We start from the raw sequence: 12,605 nt of genomic DNA on the forward strand, positions 1-12,605 counted from the left end.
ATAACTGGCCCATACTCCTCAAATATGCCAAGGTCATGAAAGACATGGCAAGACTGAGGAACTAAGAGAGATTAAGGCGACACCAGTGATCCTGAATTGGATCCTGGACACACAGAGGATATTAGGACAAGAGGCAAAATTTGAATGGGGTCTACAGAATAGAGGGTAGGCTTATATCAGTGCTAATTTCCTGTTTTTGAGGGTTGTATATGAAATGATTCAAAAAAAATATATCAATATATCTATAGAGAGAATAAAGCAAATGTAGGTCAATTGAGGAATCTGAGTGAAAGGTATATGGGAATTCTTCATTCTAATCTTACGACTTTTCTGTAGGTTTGAAATTATTTCAAAATAAGTCAAAAAAATTACTATTAATATGGAAACTGTCTGTACTTTCTGCACAATTTTTCCGTAACCCTAAAACTGCTCTAAAAAATGAAGTTTAATAAAAAAGAATTGCTATGACCACATCATAGCCAGTAAGATAAATACAATAACAAAGACAATAATAAGTGTTGGTAAGGATGTGAAGAAATTTCAACCCTCCACATTGCTGCTGGGAATATACAACGGGTACATCCACTTGGGAAAACATTTTGGTAATTCCTCAAAAAGTTAAAAATAGAGTTACCATATGGTGCAACAATTTCACTCCTAGGTATGTGCCCAACAGAAATGAAAACATACGTCCACACAAAAACCTATACGCAAATGTTCATGGCAGCATTATTGATAATAGACAAAAAGTGGAAACAATATTGAGTGGATGAATGGATAAATAAAATGGGGGCATATCCATATATTGGAATATTATTCAGCCATAAGAAGGAATAGAGTACTGATGCATGTGACAACATGGATAGCCTTGAAAACACTATGCTAAGTAAAAGAAGCCAGACACAAAAGGCCACATGCTGTATGACTCAATTTATATGAAATCTCCAGAACAGACAAATCCATAGAGATGGAAAGTACACTAGTGATTTCCAGGGCAGGGGCAGGGAAATGGGTAATGACTGCTAATGGGTGTAAGGTTTCTTTCTGGAGTGATGAAAATATTCTGGAATTAGAAAGTGGTGACAGCTACACAGCCTCATGAATATACTAAAACTCACCGAATTATATACTGTAAAAGGGCGAATTTTAATGGTATGTGAATTATAGCTCAATAAATAATAATAAATTGCTATGGCATTTCAGTTTCAAGGGATAATTTTAAAAGAGTGACTGTAACAGTTTTATTTTAAAATGTCAATATTTTAAAAATACCAGAAATTATATCCTTTGCAACTATTTAAACAAATGATGAAAAATTTTAGATGCCAACTTAAAAATGAGTAATGGGGAACACAGTTTTTCAAAATTCTTTTAGAGAATAAAAAACCCACAGCCACTGAGTCAGTTCTGGCTCCTATCAGCACATAGGCAGAGTAGAACTGCCCGTGGGATATCCAAGACTGTGATCTTCATGGAAACAGACTGCCACATCTTTCTCCCGTGGAGTGGCTGGTGGGTTTGAACTGCAGACCTTTTAATTAGCAGCCAAGCACTTAACCACTGAGTCGCCAGGGTTCCTACTTTTTTAGAGAATACACAAGCAAAATTATTTGAAGATCTGTGATCTAGTTCATCTCCCTCACTTTAAGATGAGGAAACTGGGATCCAGAAAAGGGAAGTGACTTGTTCAAGGTCAGAGAGCATATTAATAATAGACCCAGGGCTGAGATCCAGAACACCTCACTTTCACTGTAGTGTCCCTGGTCCCTAGAAGTATAGCGAGCACACAGCAGGTTCTCCATACATATTTTTTGAACAAATGAATGAAAAAAAAAAAGATGAATCTGTAGATTGCCAAGTAAACATATAATAATCTCAATCTCACAGCTTCTCAGTAACTATTCAAATAAGCATTTTATATTTATACTGCTAAATTAGTTATCTGCTTTTTTTAAAATATAAACTTTTCGTAACACCATAACCTGTTTAGTTATTCCAGTGACTCTCTAATATACGTAGAATTTGGTATAATCATTAAAAATATTTTCTTTAACATTTATGATGAAAATTCAGTTTGTATTTTAAGAAACAAATATACAATTTTAGAAGTACTGCCTGGAGCCAGATAGATTTGCAGTTCTGGGAGCTAGTGGCTTTAAAAAGAAATAGGGGAAATAAGTCATGCAGAGGCAGATATAACTGCATCTGACAAGAATGGTGGAATGTGAGTGAATTTTCTGATTCCAAAGGTGTCAGAAGATTTGCAGTTTGGCATTTTAAATTCTGAAGGTGCGGTAGACCTTTTCCATTCTTTCTCTCTGTTTAGTCCAGTTATGATGCATGGAAGGAACATTAGGTTAGGAGACCTGCATTCAAGCCCTGCCTACTTGAAGCTGCTGTGTGACCCAGTGAGGTCTCACGGGTCTGCAGAGTAAGTCCCTATGACAGCACCTTGCTATTGTGTATACACCGCACTGCGTAAGTCAGGTTCCGGAAGACATTTCCTTCCATCTTGGCTCGACCATAGGAGCAAACGAAGACACCCCCCTTCCCATCCCGGAAGAGGCACTTGCGGATGAGGCAGCCCTGCACAGAGCTGGCCAGGGCCATGGCCTCCTTGTCCTTCTGCAGCTCTTGCTGCAGTGAGTTCAGCACTAGGCAGCTGGGCAGCTGAATGGATGCTCCTGGCAGTGGTGGACTCAGAAAAGAGCCCCCCAATACTGGGCGAGGGCCCTGCACTTGGTAGGACAGTCTGTACGTGAGCTGGTCCACGTCCTCATCCTCACCGCTGGGACTCAGGCCTCCATCACTGCTGTCTGGGGTCTGTGCCACCCTTTCCCCATCGCTGGCCACCTCTGCCTCCTGTGAGCCAGCCTTGGAGTCCTTTGGGGAGCTAGAGGCTGGGCTGGTGGGGCTTTGGCTGCCTTCAATGACAATGTCACAGGTCCTTGGGCTCCAGGCCTGGTCCCTGCTCTCTAGGTCCAGGGACATTAAAGAGTCAGAGTCCTCTGTGGGGAGGAAACTGGGAGAGGACTTGATAAGCCCTAATAGATACTTGTAGGCCCAGTTCTTATCTGCAGATGGGTGGCCCTCAACGGTCACAGAGTTGTTTTCACTGCCCACAAATTCACAGTTTTCCAGGATACAAAGGGGCACGTTGTGCAGAAAGATATGGGTGTTTTTGAAGATGCAAAACTTCACTTGGCATGTGCCTGGGCCATGGACCTGGATGTGTCCATTCTCAAAGTTGCAGTTGTCAAACTGGACATGACCCGATGTTGTCTGGGGAATGAAAATGAAAACATGAATATAACAGGGATGAGGTTTGTTTTGCTGATCAGTGCTTTTTGCTCTCTAAGGAGGATGGATCATGGAAAGGCCACTAGTTCTGTTGATGTATTTAAGAAAGCAAGCCTGCTGGGCAGGACAGAGGCCCCTTCCCCATGAGGGCGTGTGTGTCAGCTGGTCCGAGAGGAACTGGGGAGCTGCTCTGCATCAAAGAGGGCAAATAATTTGGAGGTGCCCACCCTTCCCAGCTCTCTGAAGACAGTCATTGAAAACTGCTGTAAAATCACCCTTGTCTTGGCTTTTTTCACGCAAGGCCATCCTAGGCCCTGTGCTTTTCCCAAAGACTTGCTAGTTTTTATCTCTTTCGTATTTTTTAGTTAAAAGACGGTCACGGACCAATCAGTAATATATACCAGGTACTAAGCCAGATGGTGAGATACAAAGAAGTCTTAAGGCCAGGCCCCACCCGTTGAGGATATACAACCACACTTCTGGTGGGGAGTACGAGCTGAAATTAACATATTACTCTAGCAATAAATATATTGTGAAAAATGATGTGTCTGGACAGTACTCTTTCTAGAACCAAAATCTCCTTCTGAGTCTAAAGACCAGCTCATCGGTCCTTTGGAAACATTCCAGAGCTAAAAAAGCAGGCTTCTGAGCTTCCAGGAAAGCCAGCATGATGTAATTTTAAAAGTGCTTAGTGATCTAAGTACTGACATCACTAACTACCCACTTGAGAAAGTTATTTAGCGTCTCTGAGCTTCAGTGTTCCTACCCGCAAAATGAGGATACTGCATTTACCCTGTCAAACACAAGTGTTTGCTGTGAGGATCAAGTGAGGTTACAGATGGAAAGTCACCTAGGTCATGAGTACAGTACAGGCTTTGGATCCTAGCTCTGTCCCTTACTAACTCTGAGACCCTGGGTATGTCACTTAATCTAGTTGAGCCTCAGTTCCCTCATCTACGAAATTTGGAGGACACTATCTATGTCACAGAACTATAGGGAGAAATAAATGAGGTAACGGCTATAAAGCTTGTGCCTGGCACACAGTAAGTACATCATAAATGATTGGTAGTATAATGATTATCACATACATGAGAGACAATTAAGTTGTTATTGGTAGTCATAGTGGCAATATAATTTTTATTGACTGGATACATAATCTAGGTTTTACAATCAATTTCTAGGTAACGTATAGCTATAAACCGTTATACCACGAACTACCAACAGCTCAATATATGCTTTGTGGTGAACACAACTTCAGCTCTCTGTTCCTGTAAGGAGGTGTGTTAAATTAATATTTCTTGGCCTTATCTCTAGTCACCCTTGAGAAGTGACTAATCCTGGTAAAAGTTGGACCTCTCCTGACCCTCCATAGGGCAGTATTAATGTGCTGAAGGTCACTGGTCCTGAACAGTTTCTCCTCTCTTTGGCTCTCTCTGGGCATGTCTACTGAGATCACCTCACATATTCTCTGCTACCTCAGAACCTGGCTTTCCCACCTAGCTGCTCCACCTGTGGCTGTTGGTCCAGTTTGGAAAAGGAGTACCAAGCAATTCTGGCCTTAAGTCCAAGCCTCACTTCTTAATCCAGCTTTGCCAGGAATAAAGTAGATATTTTGATCTCTACTGACTTCTTTGTCTATTTTTCAATTGGTTCAGAACTCAGAGGAGTGTACGTGTTTAAGAATACCTGTTAAACTTTCAGTGCCAACAAACAAGGGATTACAAACCCACCAAGAGAAGGCCCAGGCCCTGGAGTCAGGCCAGGGACTTCTCAAGACCATGTATCTGATGTGGACACCCACCTTATACATGATGGGGGAGAACCACGCCGGCATGAAGACGAGATTGCACAGGCGTGTGGTTGAGCAGTGCTGATCAATGCTGGCTAGGAGGGCCACTTCACCCAGCTTCCCGCGGCCTACAATCTCCACAGGCACCTTCAGGATGATTTCCCCTTGCTCTTCGTACACACCTGGGAACAGCACAATCCGGTCATATAGGCTGGCCATGGCCAAGGCACTGCCCAGGCTGTCAAACTCACGGCCTGACCCAACAGTCAGTGTACGCCGTTCCCTTCTCCGGCGAAACAGAGAAAAGCAGACAGAGGACTCCAAGTCCAGGGCGTTCTTGGTCCATGTCCTGGAGGCAAGGTAGTGCTGCTTGAAGGCCTCCCTCCAAGACTCAGGCTCCACATCAGGCTGGTTGGGCCAGTTGGGGTGGCGACACTCAGTGCAGCCCAGACACAGCTGCCGCCACCGGGTGCTGTCGAGACTGAGGATCAGCTCGTACCAGGCCCTGCATACCAGGCTACAGCGGCCCAAGTCGGGAAGGTGCAGGTAGGCTAAGATCACACGCCACAGCTCCAGGGGGAGGCCACCAGCGTCCATGGTCGCCTGGGAGACAGACACAAAACGAGAGGTTTTTGTTTACTCTGCATACCTTTCCCCTTAAAATACCCTCTGCCATCTCCTGACCTTCAGGGTGAACAAGTGAACAAGGCCCAGCCACTCAGAATCCTTCTTTGGGATTTTTCTACCTGGAGTTAACAGGAAGACTCTCTTGTCTCTTTGGTCAGATACTATAAGAGTATAACCAAGAGTCGTTAGAAGCCAGGCTCCCCACCTAGTGCAGAAATCCTTGTGGTATCAGAGCGAAGCAGAAATAGGCAGAGATGAAGATAAAAAGAGAAAGAAAAAAATGAGCAACAGGTATGTGTCCTGGTGGTACTAATTCCAGATGCCTGAAGATGCCCTGGAATCTGCAGCTCTTCCTTCAACTCTGTGAGCTAAATGACCTTTCAATAAATTCTCTTTTTGCTTAAGCTGGCTTTATCTGGGTTTTATAACTTAAGCTAGTCTCTAGACACTTAAGCATTATAGAGAAAATGCTGGGCTTCTGACATTTGCAACTCTCCCAGGTTCCTGTGACAGTGATATCTCCTGTTCTCCACTTCTTTAGTTACACTTTCTCAGGCTTTTTAAGAGAAAAAATGTTCTTCTACTCATTCTCCACCCATTCTCTAGCTGAGTGATCATATTCATGCCCTTGGCTTCAACTACATATGTAAATGCGTGAAGTCTTAGTCATCTAATGCTGCTATAACAGAAACACCACAAGTGGATGGCTTTAACAAACAGAAATTTATTCTCTCACAGTCTAGGAGGCTAGAAGTCTGAATTGAGGGCACCAGCTCTAGAAGGCATTCTCTCTGTCGGCTCTGGGGGAAGGTCATTAATCTTGCCCTGGTCTAGGAGCTTCTCAGCACAGGGGCCTCGGGTCCAAAGGACATGCACTGCTCCTGGCACTTCTTTCTTGGTGGTTTGAGGTCTCCCTCCTCTCTGCTAGATTCTTTTATATCTCAAAAGAGATGACTCAAGATACTACTTAATCTTGTAGGCTGAGTCCTGCCTCATTAACACAATTGCCTCATTAACATCATAGAGGTTAAGATTTATAACACACAGGATAGTCACATGAGATCACAAAATGGTGCACAACCATGCAATGCTGAGAATCATGGCCTAGCCAAGTTGACACACATTTTTGGGGGGACACACGTCAATCCATAGCACATGAGTACAAAACCTGAACAGCCAATTGCCTGTTGGGCATTTCTATTTGGACATTCCGCAGATACCAAAATCTCTATATCATGTCCAAAACGGAACACTGACAGAAGGCTATGACAGAACAGCTGGAGCTGGATTCTCCCTCTCACCATAAACAACTATAAAGCTGGACAATACATGAGGCAACTGTTTTCAGGCATTGAACAGTAAGCTGCATAGAACTGTAATCTTTGAGAGAAAGGAAGCTCAGGATGTGAGCCCCAGTGCTGCCAGCTTTCATCCTGGGGGCACTTTACTACTGTGTGAGAGGTAGAGGCAGGCAGAGCAGTAGGCTCACTGGGCAGGCAGGTCTCAGTTCTTGCTGCTGAAAAGGCTGGAATCTGTGAGGCAGGATGCCACCACAGAGAGACATACACACAGTGGGGGTAGGGATAAGTGGGCAGATTTTTGGCTGAGGGATGGGCTGCATATGCGCAGGGCAAGAATTCATCAGACCTGGCAGGGATGGCTGCTACAAAATTGAGAACCAAATGATGATACTAGAGATCACACAGAGCTGGGAGTCGTTGGTGTTCCAGTCCAGGTAATATGGAGCGTTCACGCTGAGACTCAGAAAGGAGGAATAAGTTCAAATTCGAAAAATAAAAATAAGCCTGACAGGATCAAAAGGTTCTGCAGTAATTTAACTGCTTGCCAGAATAAAACTCCACACTCTTTAAGAGAGACAACAAATTCTAGACTCCCTCAACATACCAGTCACAATGTTCAGTACTGAATCAAACACTATCAGACATACAAAGAAGCAGGAAAATCAGACACCCCCTCCCCAAAATAAAATCAGCCAAGGGGGTATGGGGGAAATGAGAGTTATTGCTGAGTAGAGTTTCTGTCTGGGGTAATGAAAAAAAATTGGAGCTAGCAGTGGTGAATGTAATCAATGCCCCTGAATTGTACACTTCGAAAAACTTAAAATGGCAAATTCTATGTCTTTAAAAAAGACATCATTGAAAAAACGAAAAGACATGAAATAGAATGGGAGAAAATATTTGCAATACATGTGTCAGACAAATGGTTTGTATTCAGAATATATTAAGAAATGTTACAAGTCAAAGATTTTTAAAAAATCCAATAAAAATTGGCAAAAGTTTTGAACAGAAGCTTCATAAAAGAAAAATGAATAGCTTACTGCTCATCATTAGTATTCATTATTATTTAATTTGTATTAAAACCATAATGAGATGCCACTTCATACCCAGTAAAATGGCTAAAATTAAAAACACTAACAGCATCAGATATCTGTGAAGACGTGAAGCAACCCTGATACACTGCTGGTGGGAGTATAAAATACTAGAACCACTTCAGAAGACTGACAGTTTCTTCTGCAGGTAAACATACACCTACCCTGCGACCCAGGAACTCCACTCCTAGATATTTACACAAGGAAAACCAAAACATGAGTCTACAAAAAGACATACAAGAAAGTTTATATATCAGCTTTATTCATAATAGCAAAAACACACACATACACATACGTGCATGCACGCATGCACACAACCAACAACAAAGAAATAAAAAAGACAACAAAACTGGAAACAACCCAAAAGTCCATTAACAGAGGAATGGGTAAACAAATTGTGATACAGTCCTACGATGAAATACTACTTAGCAATAAAAAGGAATGAGTCAAAAAGGAAAAAAAAATGAACCACTGATACACACAATAACATGGAAAACTAAAAAATGATATGCTGAGTGAAAGAAGCCTGACACAGAGACTACATATTGCATGATTCTATTTAGGTGAAGTTAAAAAACAGACAAAACTGTCACATTTGTGCTGTATTCTAGCCATCATGTGTGTTGGAATCAACTTGATGGCAACGGGTATCTATTTTTACAAGATTGGAGTTTGACTGTAAATCTAGGTTTGTATCTTGCTTTTGTCACCCTCAGTTACAATTGTAAACATTACCCTTTATTATTAAATATTTTAAAAATGAAAAAAGGCAAAACTAATGTATAGTGACAAAAATGAGAAAAAAAAAAACCCCAAACCCACTGCCGTCCAATCTATTCCTACTCATAGCCACTTTATAGGACAGAGTAGAACTGCCCCATAGTTTCCAAGGAGCACCTGGAGGTTTCGAACTGCCGATCATAGCACTTAACCACTACGCCACCAGGGTTTCCTAAAAATCAGAACAGTGCTTGCTAATGAGGGTGGGGATTGACTTGAAGGGGTTACAAGAAACTTCTGGGGTGAAGAAAATAGTTTGTATCTTGATTGGTATGTTAGTTACATGGATATATACATCTGTCAAAAATCACTGAACTGTAAGTTTCAAAACGTATGTACATTTTATCTCAATTTTAAAAATAGTATATATTATCAAATTGTCCATATTATCATCTCCCTCCACCTCTGCCCTACCACCTGTATTCCATGCCTGATAAATGGCACCATCTCTTCTACTTAAGTGCCCAATCAGTAACTAGGGAAACATCGTGATTTCTTTTTCTCCTTTCCTTTGTCCCTGTATATCCAGAGTTTCTAAGATCCTGGGTTTCTGCCTCCTTGAGCACTCTCACATTAGTCCCTTCCTCTCTACCATCTCTATCATTGCATTAGTTCTGGACTCACCATCTTTAGTTTGGATTACCGCAAGAGGTTCTTAACTGGTCCCCCTGGAACCAGTCCTGCCTTCATCCAATCTATCTGGCACACAGCTGCCACAGGGATCTAAAATATAAATCTGATCATGTCATTTGAGGGCTTAAATTCCTCAGTGCCTCCCCGTGGCTTTCAGGATAAAGCTTAATATACAAGATAGCTTGTCTATTTCTCTAGCCTCATCTTGGGCATTTGCTGCACTCCACCCATACTCTCTCCATAATACTGCTTCCAGAGGGCCTATCCTTATCCTCTCTCAGAAATTAAGTGTCTCCTCTGAGCTCCCATAGTACTCTGACAACGGTTCTATCACAGGATTTTTAAAACATAAAGAAAAACACAGAGTACACAAAGCAAATGTATAGTTTACAGAATTATTTATCAACCAAACAACCTTATCAACCACCACCTAGATCAAAATAGAGAATTTTGCCAGCCACCGCAGATGCCTCTCCATGTGCTCCATAACCCAATCCTCCCTCAAAAAGTAAATGTAATTGTGATTTCTGTAACAATCACTTCCTAATTTCTTTATGGCTTTATCACTCAAGTAGGCATCCTTAGATACTATAGTTTCTGTTTTGTCCTTAGGTTTTTCAGACTGATATGTCTTTTATTCTCATTTCATCCACTGGTTCTCCCTTCACCCATTTCTTTTCTTTATATTAGCTGAGGAACCTAAGTACTTGACCTGAGTTTCTCACAGTCTGAATTTTGCTGACAGCATACTGATGGGAGATCAACTCATCCCCATGTCATCTGTATTTCCTACAAATTGGCAACTGGATTAGACCCAGGTTCAATGCCTTTAGTAAGACTACAGTGGTACTGTTTTTTGTTTTTTAACCAGGAAGCACACATCTGCTTGTCTCCTTTTTGATGTTAGTGGCCACTGATGCTCAATGCAGGGATTTGTTAATTTACTGAAAGTAACAAAATGGTGATTTCTAACTGTGTCATTTGGTTTTCATTTATTAGCTGAAATAACTTTATTACCATGCTTCCCTTCATCTACTACTTGGTTACCTAGTGGCACAGTACACACAGGAAAGGTCAGCTTGATTCTTTCTTATTTCCTAGTTTTCAAGATAATGAACTGGTTCTGTTATTCTTTGAAGGTGACCAATTACTTATATGTTTGTGTGTGTTTTAACTACTTTTATGAACTCATGAATTTAAACATATTTGGTGGGTTTCAATTCTTTGAAATTCCTAGTATTATTTAAGCTCAAATTGAACCATCTTTGGCCTCGAGTTGGTTCCTCAGTCCTTTTGACACAACCCCAGTAATATTTTATAGCTTCCTTGCTATCTGGTATGTCAAGATGGTCCTGGCTCATGTTCTACAGACCCTGCCCAGACAGGGTTTATCAGACATTTCTCTAAGAAGCTCCATATTTTTTAATTGAAATTTTTATTGCGAAATTGTAGATCCACATGCAGTTGTAAGAAATAATACAGCGAGATTCCTTGTACACTTTGCCCAGTTTCCCCCAATGGAAACATTTTGCAAAACTATAGTATATCACAACCAGCACACTGACATCGATATAATCCACCAAGCTTATTCGGATTTCCCCAGTTTTACTTGTACTCATTTGTAAGTGTGTGTGGGTACATGTCTGTATTAAGTTCTATACAATTTTATCACCTGCATAGGTTTGTGTATCTACTACGACAGTCAAGATGCTCAATAGTCCCAACACCACTCCTTGTGGTGCTGCCGTTGTGTAACCATACCAACTTCCCTCCTGCCTACCCTCCCCCGTCCCTAACTCCTGCAACTATTAACCAGTCCTCCATTCTAAACTGTTATCATTTCAAAAATTTATATAAATGGAATCATACAGTATGTAACCTTTTGGGATTGGCTTTTTTCACTCAGCGTAATTCCCTGGAGATTCGTCTGAGTTATTTCAGGCATCAATAGTTCGTTCCTATTTATTGCTGAGTAGTAGTTCATGGCTCCCACGTGTCTGTCAGTTTGTCGTACTGTGGGGGCTTGTGTGTTGCTGTGATGCTGGAAGCTATGCCACTGGTATTCAGATACCAGCAGGGTCACCCACGGAGGTCAGGTTTCAGCTGAGCTTCCAGACTAAGACAGACTAGGAAGAAGGACCCGGCAGTCTACTTCTGAAAAGCATTAGCCAGTGAAAACCTTATGAATAGCAGCGGAACACTGTCTGATATAGTTCTGGAAGACGAGTCAATCAAATTGACTACATCTGTGGAAAGAGATGATGGAAAAGCTCAATATCATCCGTCAGAACAAGGCCAGGGGCCGACTTGCTCATATGCAAGTTCAAGGTGAAACTGAAGAAAATCAGAGCAAGTCCACAAGAGCCAAAATATGACCTTGAGTATATCCCACCTGAATTTAGAGACCATCTCAAGAACACATTTGATGCACTGAACACTAGTGACCGAAGACCAGACGAGTTGTGGAATGACATCAAGGACATCATCCATGAAGAAAGGAAGAGGTCACTGAAAAGACAGGAAAGAAAGAAAAGACCAAGATGGATGTCAGAGAAGACTCTGAAACTTGCTCTTGAGTGTCAAGTAGCTAAAGCAAAAGGAAGAATTGATGAAGTAAAAGTACTGAACAGAAGATATCAAAGGACCTCTTGAGAAGACAAAGGAAAGTATTATAATGACATGTGCAAAGAGCTGGAGGTAGAAAACCAAAAGGGAAGAACACGCTTGGCATTTCTCAAGCTGAAAGAACTGAAGAAAAAATTCAAGCCTCGAGTTGCAATAGTGAAGGATTCCATGGGGAAAATATTAAATGACACAGGAAGCATCAAAAGAAGATGGAAGGAATACACAGAGTCATTACGCCAAAAAGAATTAGTCGATATTCAACCATTTCAAGAGGTGGCATATGATCAGGAACTGATAGTACTGAAGGAAGAAGTCCAAGCTGCTCTGAAGGCACTGGTGAAAAACAAGGCTCCAGGAATTGATGGAATATCAATTGAGATGTTTCAACAAACAGATGCAGCGCTGGAGGTGCTCACTCGTCTATGCCAAGAAATATGGAAGACAGCTTCCTGGCCAACTGAC

The 12,605-nt window shown here is 41.7% G+C and overlaps 1 protein-coding gene across 3 annotated transcripts in view; it reads right to left on the reverse strand.

The window, feature by feature from the left end:
- The window catches only part of FBXO10 (F-box protein 10), a 54,011-nt gene that overhangs the window by 18,480 nt on the left and 22,926 nt on the right, over positions 1 to 12,605 (reverse strand). For all 3 annotated transcript variants that reach the window (XM_049895791.1, XM_049895789.1, XM_049895790.1), the window contains 2 exons: positions 5,102 to 5,692; positions 2,452 to 3,282 (listed from right to left, as the gene is read on the reverse strand). In XM_049895791.1, the coding sequence (XP_049751748.1) occupies positions 2,452 to 3,282; positions 5,102 to 5,686 (1,416 nt within the window). In that variant the 5' untranslated portion in view covers positions 5,687 to 5,692. The remainder of the gene's footprint in view (positions 1 to 2,451; positions 3,283 to 5,101; positions 5,693 to 12,605) is intronic.

Source organism: Elephas maximus, chromosome 9 (assembly GCF_024166365.1).
Source record: "Elephas maximus indicus isolate mEleMax1 chromosome 9, mEleMax1 primary haplotype, whole genome shotgun sequence".
Taxonomy (NCBI): Eukaryota; Metazoa; Chordata; class Mammalia; order Proboscidea; family Elephantidae; genus Elephas; species Elephas maximus.